The sequence below is a fragment of the Acomys russatus genome, chromosome 5, assembly GCF_903995435.1.
Source record: "Acomys russatus chromosome 5, mAcoRus1.1, whole genome shotgun sequence".
NCBI lineage: Eukaryota > Metazoa > Chordata > Mammalia > Rodentia > Muridae > Acomys > Acomys russatus.
Genome location: NC_067141.1, coordinates 62220986 through 62248591, shown reverse-complemented (window position 1 = coordinate 62248591; position 27606 = coordinate 62220986). Strand labels below are relative to the sequence as shown.

The 27606-nt window shown below is 38.8% G+C and overlaps 1 protein-coding gene and 1 pseudogene across 8 annotated transcripts in view; both read left to right on the top strand.

The window, feature by feature from the left end:
- The window catches only part of Hpse2 (heparanase 2 (inactive)), a 686746-nt gene that overhangs the window by 67337 nt on the left and 591803 nt on the right, over positions 1-27606 (top strand). For all 8 annotated transcript variants that reach the window (XM_051146598.1, XM_051146595.1, XM_051146592.1 and 5 more), the window contains one exon: positions 23166-23327. In XM_051146598.1, coding sequence (XP_051002555.1) covers positions 23166-23327 — 162 coding nt within the window. The remainder of the gene's footprint in view (positions 1-23165; positions 23328-27606) is intronic.
- Positions 5291-7053, top strand: LOC127190150 (ena/VASP-like protein; annotated as a pseudogene).

Here is a 27606-nt window from a genome sequence, read left to right as displayed (position 1 = left end):
TACCCTGCCCTCAGGCCTTGGGGCTTTGGGTCATAGGTTCCGATCACCCAAGAGTGCCTGAACCCCTGCTGGCTTCTAGCAGTTGTTCAGGTTTCTGCCTGATCCCTCTAGATAGTGGGGCCTAGGTTCTGCCTGCCAGGGGAGAGAGCAGCTTTCTGATAGTTGTTGGTTGGCTAGATTTTTGCCCTATCCCCTTAGGCCTGCCCAGCCTCTCCTGAGAGCATGGGAGGTCCTACTGGGCTGTTGAGCCTGGCTAGGCTGGGTCAGTTGTACCCAGTTGTGCAGGGGGTCCACTGGGGCAGTTTGCTAGGTTTCTGCCAGGTCGGGTTCAGACGCACAGCTGTTGTATCTCAGTCCTGCTGGGTTGGGACAGCTGTTTAGTTTTCTGCCCTATCTCCTCAGGCCTGCCCAGCCTTCCCCAAGATTGTGGGAGGCCGTGTTGAGCAGTGGAGCCTGGCTAAGCTGGGTCAGTTCTGCCCAATTGTGCAGGACCAGTTTGCTGGGGCTGATTGTTAGATTTCTGCCTCATCTCATTTAGACTGCACAGCTGAGGCTGAATTAAGTGTCCACAGCTTCCTGAGCCCCCGTGTGGCATCTGGGGCTCTCTGTAGACTGGTATGGGGTGGGTGGGTGGGGTCTGAGGACAGATCCAGCCATTTTCCTGAGATTTCCCCAGGCCAGGAGCTCTGGTGCTTCACTTCCCAGAGCTCAGTTCCATATACCGAGTTTGTGCTATAGAGCATGGTTGCAGTTCACAGGCGGGTCCCAGTCCAGACTCTGGGGACTGGGCCCTGTCTTCTGTGGCCAATAAGATGACCCAAGGCCAGACCCATCTGTGGTCTGCACTGTGCAGACCCCTCTTACCTAGTGTTCTCCAGTTCTTGCGGTCTGTGGCTCCCAGTTGGTTCCCTAGTCACCTTCCTGTAGATCAGATACAGTGCGGGTCTTGGGCACTGCCATCTTGGAATTACCCTCTGTTAAGGTTGTTGATCTTTTCAGAGTTTGACTTTGGTAGTTTGGTTTGGATGAATCAAGAAATGAACCATTTCTTTTTAGATTTCCTGGCTTAATAGAGTACACGTTTTAAAAAGCATTCCCTCATAATATTCTGTATATTCTGTATTTCTTTAATATGTGTTGTCATTTTCCATGTTCATCTTCTATTCTATTAACCTGGGACCTCTCTTTCTTTTGCTAGTTTGGCCAAAGGTCTGCCAATCTTGTTTATCTTCCCAAATAACCTCCTCTCAGATACACTGATACCTTGTTTTTGTTGTCGCTTATTCATTATTTTCTGTGTTAATGTTTAATATTTTTTGCTGTCTTCTGAGTTTGGTTTTCCTTTGATCTCCAGTAAGCTATTTATTTGTTTGTTTGTTTGTGTGTGTGTGTGTGTGTTACTTTTTTTTCTTTCTTTAAATGTAGGTACATTGGGCAATAAATGTCTCTCTTAGAACTGCATTTAATGTGTGCCAGGAGTTTTGTTGTATTATGTTCTGTTTTTATTTTTATTTAGTTACAGGAATATTTTGATTTTTTCTTTTTTATATTTGCATTCTTTTAAAAAAATTCTTATTTTTAATTTGTTCATTTTACATCCTGATTATAGCCCCCTCCCTTGTCTTTTCCTGGTCCTACCCTCCATCCCTCATACCCCCTTTCCTCCTCCCCTAGTCCTCAGAAAGAGAGCCCTCCTTCCTTATCATCTGACCTCAGTCTGTCAAGTCTCATTTGAACTGTCTGCATCCTCTTCTAAGTGATCAATGAATAGGCACCAGAATCTGTGTCAGAGGTAGCCTCTATTGCCCATATTATGGGCCCACAAAAATACTTTGCTGCATATCTACTACATCTGGGCAAGGCCTCTAAGTCCTCACCACGCACGGTCCTTGGTTGGTGCATCAATCTCTGCAGCAACCTGCCCACCCACCTCTGCCTGGATTTGTTGCCTTCCTTGGTCTCCTTGAGATCAGAGATGGAGATATCTCCAGAAGATCTTTTATTATATAGGATTGTCACCTATTCAGGGTTTTTTGTTATTCCATATGAAGTTTATAATTGTTTTTTCAAGGTCTATAAAGAATTGTGTTGGCATTTTGATAGGAATTGCATTAAATGTATAGATTGCTTTTGGTAAGATGGCCATATTTACTATTAATCCTACCGATCCATGAGCATGTGACATCATTCTATCTTCTGATATCTTCTTCATTTTTTTCTTCAGAGACTTGAACTTTTTTCATACAAGTCTTTTACTTGCTTGGTTAGAGTTATACCAAGATACTTTATGTTTTTTTGTGGCTAATGTGGAAGGTATTATTGCTCTAATTTCCTCCTCCTCTTCTTCTTACTCCTCTTCCTCTTTTTCTCCTTATTTTGTTTTTTTTGAGACAGGGTTTCTCTGTGTATCCTTGGCAGTCATGGACTCACTTTGTAGACTAGGCTGGCCTTGAACTCACAGTGATCTGCCCAATTTTGCCTCTTGAGGGCTGGAATCGAAGGCATGTGCCACCATACCTGGCTATTTCTCTAATTTCTCTCTCAGACTATTTGTTTTTTGTATATAGGAGGACTACTGATTTTTTTTTTTGTTGATTTTATATCAAGCTACCTTGCTGAATGTGTTTATCAGCTGCAGGAGTTCCTTGGTAGAATTTTTGGGGTCACTTATGTATACTATCATTTCATCCATGAATAGTGATTATTTTTATTTCTTTCTTTGCAATTTGTATCCTCTTAATCTCCTTTTGTTGTCTTATTGCTCTAGCTAGGACTTCAAGTACTATATTGAAGAGATATATAGAGAGTGGATAGCCTTGTTGTGTCCCTGATTTCAGGAGAATTGATTTAAGTTTCTCTTCATTTAGTTTGATGTTGGCTATAGGCTTTCTGCTTATGTTTAGGTATGCACCCTGCATCTCTGATCTCTCCAAGACTTTTAATATGAATGGTTGTTGGATTTTGTCAAATGCATTTTCAGCATCTAAGGAGATGGTCATGTGTTTTTTTGTCGTTCAGTTTGTTTGTATGATGGATTACATTCATGGATTTCCATATATTGAACTGCCCCTGCATGCCTGGGATGAAGCTACTTGGTTTCAAGTATTTTATTGAGTAATTTTGCATCAATGTTCATAAGGGAAATTGGTCTGAAATTCTTTATTTATTATTTATACAGTATTCCACCTACTTGTGTGCTTGCACAGCAGAAGAGGGTACCAGATCTGATTACAGATGGTTGTGAGCCAACAAGTAGTTTCTGGGAATTGAACTCAGGTCCTTTGGAAGAACAGCCAGTGCTCTTAACCTCTGAGCCATCTCTCCAGCCCCATCTTGTTGATTTTTCAGAGAACCAGCTCTTGGTTCGTTGATTCTTTGAATTATTTTCTTGGTTTCTACTTTATTAATTTCAATCCTGAGTTTCATGATCCTGCTGTCTACTCCTCTTTGGTGTGTTTGCTTCCTTTTGTTCTAGAGCTTTGACTTGTGCTGTTAAATTGCTAAGGATCTTTTCAATTTCTTGAAAAGAAAGCACTTAGTGATGAACTTTCCTTTTAGCACTGCTTAAATTGTGTCCCATAAATTTGGTTATGTTGTGCCTTCATTTGCATTGAATTCTAGGAAGTCTTTAATTTATTTTTTTTTTATTTTGTCCCTGACCCAGAGGTCATTGAGTGAGGAGTTGTTTACTTTCCAGGAATTTGTAGGCTTTCTGTTATTCCTGTTGTTGTTGAGTCCAGCTTTAATGCATGGTATTCTGATAAAATGTTAGAGATTATTTCGATTTTCTTATATCTGTTGAGTTTTTCTTTGTGACCAAGTATAGTTAATTTTGGAAGTTTGTGGGGTCCTGAGAAGAAGGTGTATTCTTTTGTGTTTGGGTGAAATGTTCTGTAGAATCTGTTAGCTCCATTTGATTCATGATGTTTATTACTTTCATTATGTCTCCATTTAGTTTCTGTCTCTATGATCTGTCCACTGGTGAGAGTGGGGTGTTGAAGTCTCTCACTATAAATGTGTGGGGTTTGATGTGTTATTTAAGCTTTAGTAATGTTTCTTTTATGAATGTGGGTGCTCTTGCATTTGGGGCATAGATGTTCAGGATTGTGATGTCATCTTAGTGTACTTTTCCTTTGGTGAGTATGAAGTGTCCTTCCCTATCTCTTTTGATTAGTTTTGGTTGAAAGTCTATTTTATTAAACACTAGAATGGCTACTCTAGCTTGCTTCTTGGGTCCATTTGCTTGGAATATATTTGTCCAGCCCTTTACTCTGTGGTAATGTCTATTTTTATTGCTGAAGTGTGTTTTCTCATATGCAGCAGAATGATGGTTCCTGTTTTCACATCCATTCTGTTAGCCTGTGTCTTTTAATTGGGGAGTTGAGGCCATTGGTGTTGACAGATATTAATGACCAGTGGTTAGTTCCTGTTAGTTCCTGTTTTTTTTTTGATGTTGGTGGTTGTAGAGTGTGTGTATGTGTGCTTTGTTTCTTTTGGTTTTGCGGATGTGGGGTTATTTATTTCCTGTGTGTAGTTAGCTTCTTTGGGTTGGAGTTTTCCTTCTAGTATCTTCTGTAGGGCTGGATTTGAGACTAGGTACTGTTTAAACTTGGTTTTGTCGTGGACTATCTTATTTTCTCCATTTATGATGATTGAAAGTTTTGCTGGGTATAGTAGTCTGAGTTGGCATCTGTGGTTTCTTAGTGTCTGCATGATATCCATCCAGACCCTTCTGGCTTTCATAGTCTTTGTTGAGGAGTCAGGTGTAATTCTGACAGGTTTCCCTTTATAAGTGACTTGTCCTTTTTATCTTGCAGCTTTTAATGTTCTTTCTTTGTTCTGTACATTTAATGTTTTGATTTTTATGTGGTGGGAGGATTTTCTTTTCTCGTCCAATCTATTTGGAGTTCTGTAGGCATCATGTTTTTGGGAATCTCTTTCTTTAGGTTGGGGAAGTTTTCTTCTATGATTTTGTTGAAAATGTTTTCTGGGACATGTGCCTGCCAAGATGGCAGGGGTCAGAACCCAGCTGTCAGCCGTTGTCACCCATTGTCACCTGCTGCATGGCAGGGGTCAGAACCCAGCTGTCAGCCATTGCCACCCATTGTCACCTGTTGCAGCAGCTGTGCTGCCCTGCAGCTAGTGGCCTAGATGCCAACAGAAGATGAGCCCTCACCGCAGCCTGTAACCCAGGCAAACGCAGAGCTGTTGTGCCCAGGACCAGCTTCCCTGCTAGTGCCCCATCATGCAGGGCCATCATCTTAGGCCCTGTGCCCACCTGGCAGCCATGATGATTGAACAGAGTATCTGCCAAGTGCAGAATTCCATGATGGCCTACGATGACACCACTAAGAAATGGATACCTTACCTGACTGTATCTCAGTTGGGCCAGGCAGGAGAGGAGTGGGCTGATAGATTTCCAAGACTATTCAGAGCAAACTGTTTCCATCATCTCATTTTGAAAGCTACTAATGCTTTCCTTCCATACTCAGGTAATCAAGTTTATTCCTTCTCAAGTCTCTGATGGAGTTGAAGACCAGGTAGCTTAGTTTTACAATGAAGCTTAGTTGTTTAGGGGTTAAGATGTTTTTAGGTCTGGATAGATCTTTTAAGTTGATAATGACAAGATGTGATGGAGATTGATTTACATTCAGAATTTTAGGCACACCAAGATAGGAAAGATGTTTTCTTCAAGGCTGTCAAATACAAACAGCCAAAACACTAAGAATGTAACATTTATATAATTTCTGATTGTGTCACAGTCCTTCTTGCTATAGGTAGTTTATTGTATATATGTGTAAGAATATAAATGTAAATGTAAAAAATTAAAATGTTTAATTAACTTAAAAAGAGGAAGAAAGGTGTACCAATTAAGCCTGGCCAGCAGGGATTCAGCTGGGTCAACATCTACCACAACTCTACCAGCAACACCTTCAGAGTTGTCGGGGTCAAGCTACAGGATCAGCAGGTTGTGATCAATTATTCAATCATGAAAGGGCTGAAATACAATCAGGCAACACCCACCTTCCATCAGTGGCGAGATGCCCATCAGGTCTATAGTTTAAACTTTGCAAGAAGGAAGAACCAACTGCGTTCTCCAGTGCGATGCTTTTTGCCCTGAACATCATGAATTCCCAAGAAGGAGGCCCCTCCATACAGCGTTAGGTGCAGAATAGCCCTTCCTGAGGAGATGGACATCCAGAGAAGACAAGTGATGGAGCAGCAGCAGCAGCAGCACTGCTAGTAGTCTCTGGAGAGAAGAATCTCAGCCACAGGGCCCATCTTCCTACCTAGACATCCCTCAGCAGCAGCCAGTGCCACCCTCTCATGTAGTGGGCATCTACCCCAGCCTCCACCTCCAGTTCTACCTCCACCCACAGGGCTACTCCCCCACCCCCATGGGCCACCTTCCCACTGCCAGCTGGAGGAGCCCAGGGGGCCAACCACGATAAAGAGAACTCTGCATTATGACTGGCTGCTGCCTTGGCCAGAGCCAAGCTAAGGAGGGTGCAGCAACCAGAATCTGCATCTGGAGGCTCTAGTCCTAGTGGAACTTCAAAGTCCGATTTCAACCAGGTAAGCAGCATGGGAGGTAGAGGAGGCCTTCTGAAAAAAATGAACAAACTGTTGGCCACAAGGAGAAAAGCAGCCTCCCAGATAGACAAGCCTGCTGACAGAAAGGAAGATGAGAGCTAAAGGAAAGATCCTAGGACCTCCGCACCTCCAGGGACCCAAGGTACCAGTCAGCTACCTAATCCCTCAGAGGCTGGCAAAAGCCCTGGGAACAGTGCATCTTGGTGGAGAAACCTGTGTCCTCGTTGCTATCTAGAAGCCCATCCGTGGCAAAGAGCCCCGAAGCTAAGAGCCCCCTTATTTGCAGCCTCACTCTAGCAGGAAACCTGCTGGAGTGTAAATGATGTGGGCCTGGATGCCTCAGATTTGGATCAGATGAAGCAGGAGATCCTGGAGGAGGTGGCTCGAGGGCCCCACAAGGTAAAGGCGGAGCTCTGTGATGCCAGCCGGCAGGTGCTAAGTGGGGTCAGCGCCAGGTAAGATGGCACCCGCCCTGGAGAATCTCGAGGAGCCGTGCTGGCCCCAGAAAACAGCTAGCCTAGAGAAGCTGGGATGTACTTAAGTCTCAACTTGTGATGCAATATTAAAATGCTGAAACAAACATCAACTTCTGTATTTTTTAGTGTATCTGACACTGGGTCTTTTCTTTTCTTTTTTCTTTTTTTTTGTATTTTATATTTGCTTATTTGAGTGTACATTTCTTTGGTTTCTAGAGAGAACACCCCCAGATCACCTGCTTTATTAGATGGCTTCCAAATTTTCTCCTAGGTGACACTGTTGGCACTTCAGCTGGCAGTGAAAATCTGGGTACAGTGTGGCCTTCTTTTCCATGCATCTCAGCCCCAATAGCCATGGTGTTTGTCTGTCCATGAAGTGTCTATTATGTCCACACATTAATAAGCTGCTCACTGTTTACTCTCAGAAACAGCCAACCAAACCAAACCAAACCAAACCAGAACAAAACAAAACAAAACAAAACAAAACAAAACAAAACAACAAGAAAATGTTTTCTGGGCTGTGGAGCTTGGAGTCTTCTCTTTGTGCTGTTACTATTATTCTTAGGTTTGGTCTTTTTAAAAGGTGTCCCAGATTTCTTGGATGTTTTGTATCAGAACATCTTCTTTGACTGATGTATTAATGACTTCAACTATATCTCTATACTTGAGATTCTCTCTTCCATCTCTTGCATTCTGTTGATATTGCTGTGTCTGCAGGTCCTGTTCTCTTTCCTAGGTTTTCCATCTATAGAATTGCCTCAGATTGTGTTTTCTTAGTTGCTTCTAATTCCATTTTTAGGTCTTGTATAGTTTTATTCATTTCTTTCTCCCATTTGATTGTATTTTCATGTCATTCTTTACAGGATTTATTCAATTCCTTCATGTGTTTGAATGTATTTTCCTGTATTTTTTTGAGAGATTTATTTTCCGCATTCAAGGCTTCTATCATTTTCATCACCTCAGATTTAACATCTTCCTCTTGAGCTTTGCAGGTGTTAGTATCTCCTGGGCTTGCTGTGGTAGGACCACTGGTTTCTGGTGGTATCATATAGCTCTGAGTCTGTTGCTTGTGTTCTTGCGCTGGCCTCTAGCCATCTGGTTGTCTCTGGTGTTAGCAGGCCTCGGGGTTCCTCTGATGGGGTTGCTGTTGTGTCTCAGCTGGGCTGGGCAGTTGGGAGTAGGCAAAGAGAGCTCTAAGCTGAAGGCTGCTTTCTAGGGATCCCTAGAGGCATCCTCAGGACAGAGGACAATGGGTTGGAGCCTGCACTCATATCAGCTCTGCTGGGTTTGTTGTCTGCACCTAGTTGGGTCAAGCACAAGATGAACAGGCTGAGAGAGCGCCAAGATGAAAGCTGCTCGGGTGCCTCTCAGGCCTGGTGGTGGTGGTATGGTGGACAATGTGGATTGTGGCCAGCACATGACTCACCTCTGTTGTTTGCCTGTCTATGAACCAGATGGGCCAGGCTGGTGGGGGAATGGACAGAGAGAGTATTTAGATTTTTTAAATTCAGGAATGAGTTGTTTAATCTCCATGAGTTTATATACTTGTTAAGGGCTTGTTTGATCACAGTTTTGAGTTTTATTGCATAACAATTAGAATACATGGATTACTTTAACATTTTTTCTTTTTTCTTTCTTTTTTATATTTGGGTAGACTATTCTGTAGATATTAGGTTTATTTGCTGTAAGTTGTTATTTAATTCTGAAGTTTCTGTGCTTATTTTTTGTTCAGATGACCATCTATTAGAGAAACCGGAAGAATGAAATCACTTACTATTTTGGTGTTTGTGTTGATCTATGTATTTTTTTTTTTTTAAAAATCCATTAACATGCTTTTTATAAATTGAGTGCACCAGAGTTTGGTACTTTTATGTATAGTGTTGTAATTTTTTTGATTAGTTGATACCATGATTATTATGAAATAGTCTTTATCTCTTCTGATTACTTTTAGCTTGAAGTATATTTTATCAGATGTTAGGGTGACAAAACCTGCTTCCTTCCTAGTCTCATTTGTTTAGAATATTTTTTTTCATTTTTCATTTTACGGTGGTGCTTATCTCTAAAGATGAGTTTTTTGGTAGACAACAGGTAGATGGATTTTATTAGCCCATTCAGCTAGCCTGTGCCTTTGGGTTAGATAATTGAGGCCATTGCTATTTAGAGTTATTACTGAAAGGTGTGTGTAGATTGTAGTCATTTTGTTTTTCTTTTTTGGCTGGCTTGTGTTCTTAGTTGTGCTTTGTACTTTATAGATCTGCTTATTTTCTTTCTAGACTTTCTTGACTATGCTTATTCCTTTCTTCAGGCTGTTTGTATCACAGAAAGTTTTCTCCAATAAGAATAGATTGTTTTGCTGGTTATTGTAATCTAATCTAGGGTGGCATTCTTGGTCTTTTAGAACTTGGAGTGCATTTCTCTACCCTCTCCAGCTTTCAGAGTTTTCACTGAGTAATAAGTTGATATTCTAATGAGTTTTCCTTTATATATTACTTGTATTTTTCTCTTGCAGCTGTCAATATTTTCTTTGTTCTGTATAGTTAGCATTTTAGCTATGATATGTCATGGTGTGTTTCTTCTTTGCTGTTGTCTAGTTGGGGTTCCGTATGCTTCTTATATCTGTATGGACATGCTTTTCCTTAGTTTGAGGAAATTTTCTTTTATGATCTTGTTAAGATCAGGTTTGTGCCATTGATCTGGGGTTCTTTTCCCTCATCTATGTCTATAATTCAAATGTTTGGTGTTTTCATGATGCCTCACATTTCCTGCATGTTCTTCCTGTGATTTTTTAAAGCCTTTTCATATTCTTTGTTTATTTCCTCTATATCCTCTACTTTGGTTTTTTTTTTTAAAACTTTTATCTTCAAAGTAATTTATATTTTAGTAATTTATTCAGACTACATCCCAATTGTTATCTCCTCACTTGTGTCTTCCCAATCCCCCTTGTTGTTTCTGGTTAGTCAATATGTCCTGATAATTGTTTATTATCTGTATTATCAGTATGCCTGGCTAGCAATCAACCAGAACACAGACACTTGTTATATCTTAAAATAGCCTTAGTTAACCTGGGGCAGGGCAGATGTGAATCCTCTAAACTACTTTCCATAGGGGGTTAGGTGTGTTATACCTGCGCCAATCCCATGCCATCTGCTTCTAATAACTTCTATCAAGCTACTTCCCATCCACAATCCCAAATACTTGCTAGTGTTCTTCATCTGGGCCAAGTCTCCATCCATGCCGGCTATGTGCTTCTCTTCCATCAGACCCATTGTGGCCTTCTTTCCCTCTCTTCTCGGGACCCTCTTGTTCTTCTTCCTCCCAGGATTCCTCTGTCTCTCCTAGACTGGGGCACACCTATTTCCATTGCCCTGCCCAGGTGGGATGGCTTTTTATTAATTAGCATCAAAATACATCAGACTAACCTCCAACAATTCCCCTTTTCTGTCTAAATAAAAGGTCATTTTAAAATATAGAGTAAGTACAATTATGAAAAATTATAAAAACCAATAGGTAAGACTTATACACATCATCAAATAATCAAAAGATATTTGGCAATCTTGAAGAAAATATCTATTTTATCAATATGAGTCTAAAGTTCTGAATGTAAATCAAATATCTATTAAAGTTTATATCTATCAACCTAAAACAATCTATCTAGACCTAAAAGTATCTTTTCCTAAACAGTTAAGCTTAATTTAAAAACCATCTGGTCTTCAACCCTGCAGAGACTTAAGAAGGAATAAATTTAACTACTTAAGTAAACAGGAAGTGCAGGTTGGCAGCTTCCAAAATGAAAAAAATGACAGAGACTGTTTACTGCCTGACAGGTCGCCCAAAACTCTCTATAACGTTGGAGCATCATATTCAGCCTTCTGGCCCAGTATGTCTGACAGACATATTTGTGAGGCAGAAACCAGTGAGGACTTGCTTACCCTGTCTTGGCAGAGTTTGGCCATTGACTCTACCTGTATCCAAGTTTGCCCATTTTTAGGCAGAACTCTCTGTGGGAGAAATGAGGACATTTTTGTCCTGTGGCTGTTTTGCCACACTCAAAGCCATCTCCACAAGGAGGTTCTTCGATGTTCATCATCTTTTTTAATGGTAGGTTGGGTGTTGCCAGAAGTTACCCTGGCTTATTGTCACAGAATATTTACAATAATAAAACATTTTAAATGCCATATACTGTAGGCCTCTGAGGTTTTTTGAAGACCATATCTAACTATTTTTGTCTTATCTATTTATAGAATTATATCTATCTGTTAAACATAGGATGTATGGTCTTACGTTTGACATGGCCATGAACTGATCAACAATTGACTTGTATTACTTAATTATACTATGTGGCCTACAATAGCACTGTCAGAGTATTGGGAGTGAACCATGTAGTGAGCTGTGTGTGCACAATGCCTCATATTAGAGTACAAATAGAGTGTGTGAAGAACAATATTAAATTTGGATTCTATTTCAATGTATCAAAATTAAAGTTGTTTTGTATCAATATACAAAATTCTGTGTCAATGAATTAAAATTAACCTAATTTGTGAGTAACAATTGAGGCCTTATGTTGAGGAGTAGATTCAATTATCTACTTTTTGTCCTATCCTCTCTACATATCTCTATACTCCCCTTTCTTTCATTATAACTCCTATCTCCATACCTTTTAATCACAATATATATAAGAAAATTAACCAAAAACCTACCCAACCCTCCTTTAGGGAAGCAGGGCATCTTTCTCTTAAAGTTTTTTTTTTTTTCAGGCTGATTTGGGGCAGAGAATACCTATGTAGAAGCCCAAATAGAACTTGGTTAAACAAACTAGGAATAGTATTTGTGGTCCATTCTCTAAATGTTGAGAAATTCCAGGCTTAATGTTAAGTCCTGTGTGGGACAGTCTGAAATGCTAGACCCATTTGGATCAAGAGCCTTCTTTGAAGCTGTCTTTTTCTGATGAGGAACAGCAACCAAAGCACTTGGGGCTGGAACATCAAGGTTGTAGGATGTCAGCATCTCATCATGCTGGAGGAATGAATCCTGTCAGGTCTGATTCAGCACATCAGTGTCCTGTTCTTTTATTCTGAAAACATATAATTTCTCACAAGCATTATACAGTTCTAAAACTATGAATGTATCAGGTGTTCAGGATGCACAGAACAATTAAGGCTAGTTCTCTGTTCTTTGTCTGAGCCGAAGAAAGACATTTATAAATCTTTATTCATGCCATATGAAGAATGGCATCCAATAATAAGTCACGGGGATTCTGTAACCACATTCATGTCTCAGTCAGTCTCAGAGCTATTCCCATGTAGTGAGATTAACAATATAGGTTAACTGCTTGTTCTGTAGTTTGAATTCATATAAACATAGACTCACTTACGTTACCAGTCTCTCTTTTATCCAGGTCTGTTTCATTTTGACATCTTTTAAAGATGAAATATTACATCACCATTAACAATGAGCATACAATTATCATCATATTAAAATCAAAACAAGATTGTATAGTTCCAAATGCCCTTCTCTAGGTTCTATGGCGCCTGATGTATAGGCCAGGCTGCTACCTGTTTCCCGAGAAAACTCTTCCCATTTTAGAAACAAGCTGGTTGCCCTGAGCAGAAGAAAAAGGCATTAAGTTTCAAATACACATCAGATAAACTCTCATTTTATTTTAGGGTTTATGTATATCATAGGTATCTTGTACCTGGTTTTTTACATTTGTTGTGGGTGTTTTTGTCTCACCCCTTCTTGACAGGAGGCATGCAGGTTGCATGTCTGTCTCCCCTTTTAACCTTGGTCTTTACTTTGACCAACAAAATATATTTCTTATACTGTAGGCATCTTGTACTTGGGTTTTTACATTTGTTGCGGGTGTTTTTGTCTCACCCCTTCTCAATGTGGGAGCCATGCAGCTTCATGTCTGTCTCCTCGTCCAACTTTGGTCTTTACTTTGACCAACAAAATATATTTCTTAGGTCGATTTGCCCCTTGGCACCATATCTCCCATGGACATTCTACTTACAAGGAGATTGGCTGGCCTTATTTAGAGCAGTGACATCACTTTTTATTTTTTTTACATAAGCCTCAGATTGATGTGTATCCATTCTTTAGATCAGTAAGTACATATAATCCTTTGTTAAGAAAAAGGAAATTACATAGTAAATTTAAGGAAAAAAATTCAGTTTGAATCCTAAGCTGTCTCTCTTATCAGCAAGGAGTGATGCCCTGTAGAGACCAGGTTGGTCCATAACTCAAGAGTTATGCCTGGCTTTGTCTCTATTGTGTTGGGATTAAGGGCTGGTGCCACCACAGCCCTCTTTAACTATTTCATCTCAATTTAGTAAAAATCTTTAGAAATCTCAGCAAAAATCAAACAAGGAAACAAGAAAAGTCTGAGCCTTGGGTCAGTTGTGGCAATTTAGGCTTCAGTTAGTGAAATTCTGTCCATTATTCCTTGGAATTTAGTTATTGTTATCTCTTTTTGGTGGACCTTTTTCAGAAAGCCCTGACAAACACTTTGCAGCTAAGGAGCTTTGAATCCCAGTTGCTATAAACTCTATGGAGAAGAGTTCAGTTCCTTCACTCTTTCTAGTTGCTAGTAACTTAATTTTACATTTCTTGGCTCTCTGTCTTTTCCCCTGAACCTTTTTAGAGCGGGCAAGGAGAAGTGCGACTATGATTAAGCTCATTGCAAACAATTTCATAAACACCAAAACAAAACAAACAAAAAAATCCATGTGCCTTCTGCCGTGGTTCCTTGGAAAGGGACCCCCCTTGCCCCACATTGGGTGCCACTAGTTGTTTCTGGTTAGTCAATATGGCCTGATAATTGCTTATTATATGTATTATCAGTATGCCTGGCTAGCAGTCAATCAAGACACAGACATTTGTTATATTTTAAAATCGCCTTAGTTAGCCTGGGCAGGGCAGATATCAATCCTCTAAAGTACTTCCCATAGTGGGTCATGTATGGGATACCTGCCTCAATCCCATGCCATCTGCTTCAAATAATTTCTATCAAGCTACCTCCCATCCATAATCACAAATATTTGCTAATGTTCTTCATCTGGGCCAAATCTCCATCCATGCCAGCCACGTGCTTCTCTTCTGTCTAACCCATGGCGGCCTTCTTTTCCTCTCTTCTTGGGACCTCCTCCTTCTCCTTCTCCTCCTCCTCCTCCTCCTCCTCCTCCTCCTCCTCCTCAGGATTCCTCTGTCTGTCCCAGCCTGGGAACCTTAGCCACACATATCTTCATTGCCTTGCCCAGGTGGGATGCTCTTTATTAATTATCATCAAAATACATCAGACCAACCTTCAACACCCCCTCACTCCTTTGCCCTATTCCCCTCCCCTAGACCTCTGACAGAACGGGACCTCCTCCCCCACCATATGATTACAGCCTATCATGTCTCATCCAGATAGCCTGATTCTCCTTCCTCTGAATGCTACCATGTCTCCTGACCAAGGGGAAGTGTTTAATTTGGGGATGCCAGAGTTCATATCAGAGGCAGTCTCTGCTCTTCCCACATCCATGGAGAATGAGTTGTCCATTGGCTAGATCTGAATAGGGGGCCTAGGTTCACTGAATGCATTGTACTTGGTTGGTACAGCAGTTTGTGCAGACCCCCTGAGTCCAGATCCACCAGCCCTGATAGTCTTCTTGTGAGATTCTTGGACTCTTTGGGTTCTTCTGTCTTAGATCCTTTACTTTGAATTCCAGCGTGCTACTTTCCGCTTGATTCATTTTGCTTATAAGACTTCCTCCTGAGTTTTATAATTGGGATATTAGGTTTTCCAATTCTATCTTTATTTCAGTTTGTGTCTTCGTCAGTGTATCTATCTCAGTTGAACTCGGTTTTCAAAACGAATTATTTTGTCATTTCATACAGTCATGTATTTGTATTTTCTTCAACATAACTCAAATATTTGTTGCTATGCTCTTGGAGTTCAGTAAAGTGTTTGTTGGTGTCTTCTTTAAGTCTTCGATAAAGGTTGTGGTTATTCTTTTAAATTCCATGTCTTAGGGTTTACTGAATAAGTTTTCATTAGAGAATACTTCCATAGGGCTAGTGGGTTTGTTGAGGAAACCTTTTTTGGTCATTCATGTGGCTTTGTTTTTGAAATTTGATCTGGGCCTATGTTTTTCTTTGGTTGTAGGTCTAATGTGATAATCGGGGCCTTCCTTAGATTGGACCAGTGCAGGAGATGTGTGAGTTCAGCGAGGCCAAATCAAACTGGTGGGTACATTGTCTAAGCAGACCAGGCAAAGGTGGCTCTCAAACCATGCGTCTGGAGCTTGGCCTGTGGTACAGAGATAGCAGTGAGTGGAGGGAAGCATAGAAAAAACAAGCAATCAAATATGACTATTAAACAAAGCAGCTTTGAAGATATGGACCTAGGCCTGTGGGAACAGAGATGGCCACAGTCGGAGAAGGACATGGGGAGGGGTAAGGCGGCATGGAAGGTGCATAGGAAAGGGAAAGGTACTTATTGGCAAAAGGAGCTCACAGCAAAGGGGATGCTCAGGCCCCAAGTCTGGAACTAGGCTTATAGGTTTGTAATGTAATGTAACTTCCTTATTTCCTTCTTTTGAAATATTTCTCATGCAATGTATTTTGATCATATTCTATTCCTTCCTCCAACTCCTCACAGATCCTCTCCAACCCGCTACTTACTCAATTTCATTCTTTTTCTGTATGTATGTATATATATATATATATATATATATATATATATATATATATATATATATATATATATATATGAACAAAGAAAAAAAGAAATGAAAATCAAAACAAACAAAACCCGAATAAGACATAATGCACTAGGCAAGGATGATCTCTTCCTTATCTCTTATTCAAGATCATTGAAGTCCTACCTTGTGCAGTAAAGAAAAAAAAAAAAAGAACTAAAGGGCACACACATCAAAATTGTAGACATTAATTGGTCTGTACTTGTAGGTAACATGATACTTTACATGAAAAACTCTAAGGAATCTTTCAAAAACACTTCTAGAAATAATGAACTTTTTAAAACTGCAGATTATAATTTCAATATTCAAAGTGAACTCTTATGTTTTAATTTCTAATTATAATGACATTGTAATTTGCTAAATATATTATTTAGCATTAAAAATTTAATGTTTGTAGCAAAATGTATAAAGAATATTTATCCTGATTTAAAGCAGTGGCGAGAGAAACCAAATGAATGGAAAGAAACTCAAAATATTAAGACATAATTTCTCCTTAGTGTGATACATAGATCACTTAAATTTCACTTAAATCCACATTACAAAAGAAAACTTTTTTGTAAATATTTGTGTTTTTATATGTGAACTAGAACATATAGTTTTGTATTGTAAGGGAACTACAATATGCAAAACAGCTACAAAAAAGCAAAAAAGAACAAAGCAGAACTTTTTTCAAGACAGTATAGAACTCTAATAATAAAAAACACAACAGTAGTAAAATGATACACAATTAGATCAGTAGAATAGCATAGGATTGGATCTTTTAATTCCCCAAATTGGTAAATAATTTTTGTGTAGAAAATATAAAGGACTCCAAATTAAAAGCTTAGAAAATAAAAATAATAAAATAATTAGGGGCAGGAGATATGAACAGACACTCTGCTAAAGAAGAAATATGGGTAAAAAGTAAAAATACTAAAAAATTCTCATACCATTATTATTAGGGAGATGGAAATTAAAACTACAATGAGATGTTGCTACAGATCTGTTAGAATATCTAATCAGAACTGAAAATGCCAAGTATTGTTGAGAAAATAGGATGACCCAAGTGGCTGCAGATACGATAAATGAATTTAATTGTCATGTAAATTACATAACCAGATTGAAGGTTTGGAAAAGAAGTCAGGCAACCTAAGTAACTCTAGTTTGAGTTGCTACTGAAATACTAAGGGAAAGTGAATTAGAAAACACTGGTTTGGAGCTAAAGGGCCCTTGGAGGGAGGAAAAAGAGAGCGTTATTTAAGGGAGGTTTTTATTTCAAAAACAGTTAAAAGTTTTATGGGGAAAATAATAATTTTGCTGGATATAGTAATGTAAGTTGGCAGCTATTTTTATTCCAGGCTTTGAGTACATTATTCCATGGTCTTCTGGCCTCTAGGATTTCTTATGAAATGCCTGCTGTTCTGTGAGCTTGTGCTTGGATCCTCTTTATGTGCAATTGTTTTGTCCTTTTACCTATTTATACTATGTGGAGAGGAGATTCTTTATTAGGGCTTCTAAATGTACCTTTACTATTATATTTATACCTTTCTCAAGATTTGGGAAAACTGTAGCTTTCATTTTATGAAATATTTTTATGCTATTAGCCTATATTTATATGCTGTTGTCTAGGCCAGGGATATCCAATTTTTGACACTGTGTCATGATGACATCTACAAGTTTGCTAGTTGCATTTATAGCTATCTTGTTACAGATGTGTTCTGTGGGGTGCAGGGTTCACATGCTTGAACCAGATCTGTTAGTCTTAAGTTTGATTTTATACTTGTATCATAAATGTCGATTATTTTAGCATTTCATTTTTCTTTATTACTATCTGAATGTTCTAATTCATTACTATTGTCCTCAAATACTGCTAGTCCTTCTTCCATGTGACCAGGTTGAGTCACGTGATCAAGGGGAGACTTTTTTGTTTTTTGTTTTTTTTTTTGAGACAGGGTCTTACTCTGTACCTTAGGCTGATACTAAACTCAAAAATTTCCTGCTTCAGTCTCTTGATTGTTAAGATTACAGATGAGCAGTATCATGGAGAAGCAAATTAGAACAAAAATTGATATGGGAGAGTGAGCTATTTTTATGACAGTCCTGACTATGTTTTTGGGAGATATGGAAATGATTTGGACTTTGGGCTGTAAAAGTCACTGGGTGTTCAAAGCTTAATTGGTTGCTCTGTGGAAGCTTGTAGGAGTGTTGAGAGAAACGTAGATGATGGAGGCCTTGCTTGTGAAATTACAGAGGGAAGCAAAGATTCTATCAGGGCCATTTTGTAAAGTATTTGAACTAGGAATCTGTGGCTTATAGTCAACTGGGAATAAAAATATTAGCTGTGGCTAACAAGAGATCATTATCACTGAAGTCAAACCATTGCTTTGCTGGGTAACTATATGGGGCTAAAAAATTAGCTGTGGTTAAGAGTAAACACGCATTATTGAGGCAAAATCTGGGAAGTATTTACTCAGGGTCAGCACATAGAAGCTGTGGTCCAGAGTGGGTCAAGACTATATCTCAAGATGGTAGGTGAACTTGGTAATATGTCTTTCACATGGTACTGGTCTTACAGCATGATAGCTGTATGATTAAAGGCGTCATGGAGAACAGTCAGGACTGTAAGAAGTCAGGAGATATCACTGGTGAAGGTGCATAGTCAGTTGGAGTAGATATTCCAGAATAATGGAGATGTCAAGACTGTGGCATCGCTGCCAAGGAGAGAAGCAGGTGTGGAGTAGATGAGCAGAAGTCTACCAGACAAGCTGTGTGAGCTGCTGGTGGCCAAGAAGTGCGGCTATCCAAGTTCATTGGTACCCATGAGGGAGTCCCTGGCTTCAGACGCTGAGTTTTTATACTGCTGGAGTTTGGTTTTGCTTTGCCTTATTTTTGTGCTCTTTCTTTCATCTTGCAGTAAGAAAATATTTCATTTGTTGTTAAAGTAGCTTTATTCACCTGATTTAATTGTCTCAGAGGCTCACTGCCTCCCTCTGCTAACCCAGGCCTAGTCCAGGAAGCCTCTAGCCTGCATACAATCTAATCTAGGCCTAGAATATTTTCAGCCTCTGAGACTTACTGCTGAATAAGCTCATCCTTTCTAGTTCTTTCTGAACTCTGCCTGTCTGGTTCAAAACTCCTTTCCAAGCTGACTGATTCAAATTGGCTTCTCTTGGCCTCTTACTAAGTTTGACAATATGTTATACTCTTCCGGCTCCTTTTCATTGTCTTCACCTGTGTCTAGCCTGTTCTTTCTTGAACCTGTCTCTGTAAAACACTCCCGGTAAAAATGCCTTTGAATTCCTTGAACTTCACTGCCACAAACTCAGCTCCACTGCACTGCCTCTCAACTCAGTGACTCAACCAAACTGACTGAACAGAACTGACTAGAACTCAGAGATCTGCAAGCCTCTGTGTCCTGAATGCTGGGATTAAAGTCATATACCACCACACCTGGATCTAAGCTTTTCTGTATCTGAAATTTGATCTATGCTAGGCTGGCTTTGAACTCAGAGATCTGCTTGCCTCTGTCTCCTAGGATTAAGGGCATGTCTATTTTTCAGAAGGATCACATGGACCTGGAAGGTTTTTGGATGTGATCTCTTGCCAGCAGCCATGTTCTGAATTAAAATTTCTCTACAATTTCTTTTGGATTTTACAGGAGCCCATAGCTGAGAGACTTTGGATTTTTAAAGAGACATTGGGTTTTAGAGAACTTGGACTTTTGTTTGTTTGTCTGTTTTTCCGAGACAGGATTTCTTTGTGCAGTCTTGGCTGTCCTAGACTTGTTTTGTAGACCAGGCTGGCCTAGAACTCCTAAAGATCTACCTGCCTCTGCTTCCTTGAGTGCTGGGATTACAAGTGTGCACCACTGTGCCTGGCTGAAGAGAACTTGGATTTTTAAAGTGTTGAAAAAAGTTTTAAGACAATGAGACTTTTAAAGTTATACTATGTGTATTTGGGGGAAAAACAAGAAAGGGAAGATTATGGTTTAATGATGACATATGTTTGTGTAGCAAGTTGACAAGGGTCACTTCTGTTGGTTGGTTTCTTTCATCCCTACACAAGCACAAACTATACACCTGTGGGGAGGAAACTTCAATTGAGGAATTATCTTTATTAGATTGTCCTGTGGACATGCCTCTGTGTCTTTTTTGTTGACTAATGTGGGGGGAGGGGCTCAGTCCATTGTGCGTAGTGTCAACACTAGGCCGGAGGTCTTGGATTGTATAAGAAAGGAAGCAGCAAGCCATGGATGGCAAGCCAGTACACAGCTTTCATCTATGGTTCCTGTCTCTAGTCCTACTTTAGATTTTGCCCTGACTTCCCTCAAGGATCGACTGTGATAAGAATGTGTAAGCCCGAACTCTGGTTCCCCATATTTGACCACGTCCCCTGGATGGGGAGGCCTGGTGGCACATAGAGGAAGGATAGCAGCCTACCAAGAAGAGACTTGATACCCTATGAGCATATACAGGGGGAGGAGGTCCCCCTCAGTCACAGTCATAGGAGAGGGGAGTAAGGGGAAAGCAGGAGGGAGGGAGGAATGGGAGGATAGAAGGGATGGGATAACAATTGAGATGTAATATGAATAAACTAATAAAATATATTTAAAAATGTGTAAGCCAAATAAACCCTTTCCTCCTCAAGTAGATTTTGGTCAATGTTTTATCATAGAAACAGAAATCTAAGTATGACAGAGATGATCTTACTTTGTAGCCCAGGCTGTTCACAAACTCAAGATCTATCTGGGTGCAGTGGCACACATCTATAATCCTAGCAGAGGCAGGTGGATGTGAGTTTGAGGCCAACCTGGTCCACAAAGTGAGTTCAGGACAGCCAAGGCTACACAGAGAAACCCTGTCTCGGAAAAAGAAAAACCACCACCACAACAACAAAAAAATTGAACTCAAGATCTTCCTGCTTCAACTGTTTGAGTGCTAGGATTGTAAATGAGCAGCACCTTGCTTGACTTCAACTGAGTTTGAAAGTTACTATGTTGAGTCTTTTTAAAGTCCCCACCCCAGGATTTTCATTTCTCTATTGAATTTTGTATTTTTATCGTTTCTTATCTTATTCCTTTATATTCAGCTGTTTTCCTGTGTTTTCTCAAAGGTCATTGCTATTTCTTGAAAACCAATTTTTGGGATTCTTTATCAATTATTTTATTGATATTAATATCTTTTGAAGCAAGTAATAAAGAGTATGGGCTTTTGGTGGAATCATGTTGGTTATTATTTTTTCATATTTCTTGTGTTTCTATATTGGGAACTGCACACCTGTTGATAGTAATGTCTTCACTTTTCAGTTGTAGGACTTCTTATGGCATGATTTTCTCTTGACCTTTTTTTTTACTGGTGTGATACTGAGCTTAATTCTGTGCATGTACACATGTGTATCAGGGTCAATGCAGTTCAAGATTGTCTTGAACTTGCTATATAGCTGAGGCTGGCTTAATCTTCCTGTGTTTACCTACTGGAATTATAGGTGTGTGACACTACAGTCAAATGTGTTGAGCTTATTCTAATTGAACTGTGTATTGTAGTTTTCTTGTGGCTTCTCAGGCATATTTTGTAGGTTCTGATTGTATGCTTAGTTTTGGAACCTGAGTTACCTACTTTGTTTTTAGGGCTCAGGTGACTATGATCTGCCTGATAGTTATTTCATGAACAAAAAAGTGTATATGAAAGGAGGCTTTTTGTTTTGTGTTTTTTTGTATTGTAGTTACTCCTTTAGCCTTGCTATCACTGTGTGATTTGAAACACAGTGGTAGTGACCTATGCTAATGTCTTTTGCATCTGGAGCAGTTGTATAACTTCCCCCCATTTTTGCTCTAGAGGTTAATATTTGGTAATCTCTAGTTTTTCCCTTCCAGTTTGTGTCTCCTTGGAACAAGGTGTCAGCTGTAGGCTTTTGTCTATTTCTTTATGTTCAAGTACCCACTTAAGTTTTTGCAGGAGTAAGTTGTAAATAGTAGAAGAATGTGCCTTTGATTTAATTAATTCACTGTAAATAAGTCTCATAAAGTCTGAGGTTAGTTATTTATTAGCTAATTTTACTGATTATTTCTATAAATTGGTGCAAATATGTTTAGTTAGAAGTATTTAGTCATAAATACAAATAATGCTCTTGTTTTACCTAAGAACTAGAATTGATTGTTTTCAAATGTGGCTAGTATTTGTGGTCACATATCCTAGCCTGCATTGTGTTGAGTTTCTTTTTGTGGATGGGATATTCTTTGGTGGGGGGCGTCTAATAAAAGCCTGCTTGTCCAGAACCACACTCCACCCTTCATGCTATGCCCTGTCCTGTATTTTCTGGTAGTTGTTGTTGAATAGTCTCAAAGAGACAGCTCTATTGGTGCCCTTAATATGGGCGTTTTTACCGCATTTGAAACCATCAGTGACAACAATGTAGTAGGAGGCCTTTTTTTTTTTTTTTTTTTTTTTTTTTTTTTTTTTTTTTTTTAGTTTTTTCCCATCAAATGTTTTGATTAGCTATGAAAAGCTTGAAAATTCCTAGAATTGTTACTTATATTGATAGTATCATTCATTCCTATTAGAATCAGCCAAATTATATTTCAATTGACAAAAGATACAAGTAACTTTGCTACATTATGGCATATAGAATCTGTTTTCTAATGGCTAGGAAACATTCTATATGATTGTTTGTTTTTGAGGAAGAATGTTTCTGAGGGTATATTTGCTTTTAGTACAAAATTACACTGAGATACAAAAGACAACCTGCCATTAATGAACAGCGGGGGAGAGACTTTGGTGACTACAGCTTTCTTTCTTACTTCAGAGACTCAAAAATCTTTCCGGATTGAAAAAAAAAAACTGATTTCCTGGTCAGATTGAAACTATTTCCCCAGTAATATATGAAATATAGCAGGAGAGCCCTGGTCAGGCAATGCATGGAATGACAGGCACAACTTAGGTTGAATCGTTTGGCTGGAAAGTGAGTTGAAAATAAGCCAAATGTTTAGACTATTTACTCCTGGTCCTAAGGCATAAGTAGAGGAAGTTAACTTCATAGCTCCTAGTATTCAAAGCTGTTTTATTATTCCTTCTGGAGAATGGAAAATGATGTTTAGAAAAAGCTCCCAAAGGCAAATAAATCTTGGAGGTGAGCTAAGAAGGAGCTTGTTTGATTGGAGTCTTTAGTTATGTCAGAGAGAGCTAAGTACTAGAAATTGCCAAAGGAACATACAGGCTCCAGTATGGTGCTAAAGAAATAAAGGGGTATTATTTCTCTATCTTTTCAGTTTGATTTTAAAAGCTGGCAATTTATAAATTCTGTCATGTTGGGTAAAAGAAAAAAACTTATGTGAATGCACTTTCTGTTTTGTTTCTACTGCCTGTCTTTCTTTTTGTAGACATTGTGCGGAGTGATGTTGCCTTGGACAAACAGAAGGGCTGTAAGATTGCCCAGCACCCTGATATAATGCTGGAACTCCAGAGAGAGAAGGCAGCTCAGATGCAGCTGGTTCTTCTGAAGGAGCAATTCTCCAATACCTACAGTAACCTCATATTAACAGGTAATAGAATTTTGGACATTATTATATATTGATGACCTCTGTCAGTTAGCAAGTTAATGCTTGGGAGATACTGGTGTGGCATCCAAATCAGTCACTCGACTGAGTTTTTAGTTGTAATGACTCTTCTCTTCCTGTAATAAGTATTTGTTGAAGTTCTGCAGATGTTTTTGGTTCAAAGTTATGGATGGGTCTCTGTGTTGTGTCGTCCCTCTGTCCTCCCCCCGCCCCATCACCAAATGACAGAACCAATGAAAACTTAATGAAGTCTTATGAAAATACAGCTTTCTAAGTGTGTGCCAATAGCTTTGGGAGGATTACTAAATTTGGAGTCTTTTTAAGAAGTAACTATTTTCTTCTTTCTGCTTATGCCCTTTCTCTGAACTCAGTAAATATAAAAATGAAATGTAAAAAAGATAATGATCTTCAGGCAGAACTCAGAAGATTCTACTCCTGATAGTGTTTGAAAGTATCCAAGGGATTGATTTTCTTTTCAAGCATAAAGAGGTTTCAGCCTTAACTGTACTTGCCCATATCCTTGCCTCTGGAAGTAAATATGCTGTCAGAGCTGCAAGGGGAAGCAACATTTTACAGTGATGCCTCAAAACTTTTCTGATAAAGAATATGCAAGTTGCATATTTTGTTAGACTTTTAAAAGATGTTCACAGTGAACTATAATGCGAGAGTCCTTTAGGGAAAAACAAACTAATAACCACTTCAGGTGCCTTCACTTTATTGGGAGCATATAAGGCTGACTTGATTACTAATTTGAATGAGCTTTTAACAAGTCAAAAGTGTGTGCTTTCTTTTCTTTATGAATGGTTAAGAATGAAAAAAAAAATGGAGTCTTTGACAGTCTATGAATATCTCATTTTTATTTTTGTGAATTCTAAGTTAGGACAATTTTAACTTTTTTTACAGGCTTCCTGGCATTTCACCAGGAATTGCAGAGTGGCAACCAAATTGTTGTGCTTTTGAGAAAGCACAAGACTCTTCCAACTTTTCACCCTGTACCTGATGGGAAACCGAGAGCACTAGATGAAAGGCAGATTTAAATGTGGCTGTGCTGAGCAGAGAGGACGGTGGAGGATTTCAGACGTGTAGGCCCTCCTTTTTTGCTCTTTGATAGGTCATTAAGGAGGGAAAACTTAAAAATGATTTGTGGCCAATGCATGTATTTCCCTAAATTGGCCAGTATGATGGAATTTAAGATTCAATGTTTGAAAAAAAAAAAAACCATAGGTTTTTCTCCAGGTTTCTTTAGCTTATCCCAAAGTATGCACATGTATACATATTTACATTTTCCAATTTAGTGACTAAAATGAAATATTTTTATTTCCTCTTATTCTAATATTCTTAGAATTGTATTAGTAGGGTCATACCCTGTGTTCTTTATCATGGCATACAAAAGATTTTTGGGTAATTCTAACCCTAAACTGTGGATCCAGAGTTGGCTCAAAGCATATTATCTTTGAAAACACAAGTGTTCTATTGAGTTCAATGGAATCTTTCTAATTCTCAGTAACATAATCCCTTTGGATGTTTATTCACAGTTCAAACTGTTGGAATCAACATTGTCAACTTTTACCCTGACAACTTGCTTACTTTCCACTAAACAAACTTACCCCAGAGAAGAGCCTCTTTCCTGCTCTCACTTCTCCCAAGCTGCTTCAAAGCGTCCTCAGGCATTTTCCACATTTTTCACTCCTATGCCTTTGCACAGAGGTGGTACCTTACAGCAGACAGAGCATTGGTGTGCCCTGGCTTGTTTACATGAAGGGTCAAGAGGCTTTGGTTCCAGGTGTTGGGAAAAGATGGCGTCATTTCAGTTCGGTGCCAATGGTGAAACTATTTTAATGTCCGTTAACTAAGTCTTTGATTTTACACAGTGTGGTTTTCTAATTGTTATGAAGTTTAATCCTTGATTTCTTGTATAAATCTTGAGAACATGGTCTCCAGACAGCTAAACATAATATTTAAACATAACTAAACTAAGTTTTGTAAATATTTCCCTTTTCGGTGATGAATGTATATTGGGAAGGAGGGTGAAGTTGAAGGGGCAGAGACCTCTCAAATGAATGGGCTTTCCTTACCAACATGTTCAGAACACCTAACTGAGGTTTCTACTTGGTGATGCTCTACTTATTTTTCAAAGCTCTGGCATACTATATGAAATCTTTGCAATGAAAGTACTTAGAAAATTAGGCCACTAAAATCTCAGGAAAAGTTAAGTTTTTCAAAGTTTTTCCTACCCTACTATATTATTTATAGACTTTGATGTGTACAGTTCGGAGTGTATAATAATTGCTTTGTGGCATTAGTGGCATGTATAATAATATGTTTGAAAGATAAAGTTGTTAAAGTATGCATTGCACATCATAAGCAGAGCCTGCATCTTTAGGTGTTTTCCCTTTAGCTGATGTGAATGCTGTTAGCTTTGGTTGAGGTGAGAAGTCTCACTTAATAATGTATATTTCAGCTGATGATACCTTATATTCAGCTACCCCTCAGATGAGGGAAAATAATAATCTTTCTTTTTTCTATTTATTTATTTATTTATTATAATTTACTTACATTACATCCCGATTGTTATCCCCTTGCTCTTATCTTCCCATTCCTACCCTCCCTCCCTCTTCCACCCTATTCCTCTCCCCTAGACATCTGATGGGGGAAGGAGAGGGGAGCCTCATCCTTCACGATCTGACCATAGCCTATCAGGTCTCATCAGGATAGCCTGCATCCCCTTTCTCTGTGTGCCTGCAAGGCCACCCCGGCAAGGGGCAGTGATCAAATCACAGGCACCAGAGTTAATGTCAGACACAGTCCCCACGGGGTGGAGTCTCTCAGAGGACATCTCTTCTGGGCTGATATCCACTTATAAATGAATATATACCATGTATATCTTTCTGGGTCTGGGTTACCTCACTCAGGATGATCTTTTCTAGTTCCATCCATTTGCCTGCAAATTTCAAGATTTCCTTTTTTTTTTTTTTTTTAATAGCTGAATAGTATTCCATTATGTAAATGTACCACTGTTTCTTTATCCATTCTTTGGTTGAGGGACATCTAGGCTGTTTCCAGATTCTGGCTTTTACAAATAAAGCTTCTATGAACATGGATGGTTTCTTTCTCTGAAGGTAATCTAGTCACTTACTAAAAATAGACCTTTCAGCTCCATTGATACCTCAGTTAATTAAAACTAATATAGAAAAAGCGACTCTAATGCATTATATGTCTTCATTACATAATATTTTAAATATATTTATTAATGATATTTTCCATTTACTATTTTTCTGTTTAGTGAGTATGTATGTATATATGCAGGTCAGAGGACAACTTTTGGAAGTTGGTTCTTTCATTCCATCTTATGGGTCTTGGGGATTGAACTTAGGTCATTATAGGCTTGGTAGTAAAAACCTTTACCCATTGAGCCAGATTGTCAGCCCCTTTCCAATGCTATCATAATATTTTCATGTGAATAGCTTACATGTTATTGCAAATACTACTAGCTTTACTTAGCCTTGAGGCGCTTTCAAATGAACACTTAATGTTATTGGAAGGTAATAGAGCCATTCCAATAGTGTTTAAACAGGGCTATTTTAAATGGTGATGAGTTGTGTCCTACAATTTTCATTCAAATTGTTGACATGCATATGTGTGATTGCATTGAAGTATCTTCAGCATGAGAGTAGTCAGTGTACATCACAAAGGAACAGCAAAAAGGAGGAACGAAACAGCGAACCTTTAAGAGAGAACAAGGATCAAGTCTTAACATTTCTTGTACGCTCACGATTTTTAACATAGTAGTGCTGTATAAACTTGTCGATATATTCTGTTGTGTACATTGTGAATTAATCTGAAGACTGTTTTTTAAGGAATAATATTAACATGTCTTTACAAAGTTGAAGTTTTTCTCTTCCCCTCTGCTTCTTTTCCCCTTAAAGGTATAAGAAGATCATTTGTGATGGATTTTTGTAATCATGTAAAAAAAACCCACATAAATCAAGTAAAAAATATTCTAGAATTTTATTTAGAACATTCATTACTAGAAGTCAAGGAGTATATTTGTGTAGCATTTTGAATAATACATAGAGCACAATGAATAATACTGTAACAGGGTCAAATTTTTTTGAAAAGTATTTATAGTATGATGTCACTTAGTCACTTGTCTGCATATGAAGACTTTAAAACCATATAGCCATTAAAATGGATGACATTACTATACATATTTTTCAGTATTTCTTTATGAGGACCTTTCTCACATATTGGCCACCAGTAGTTA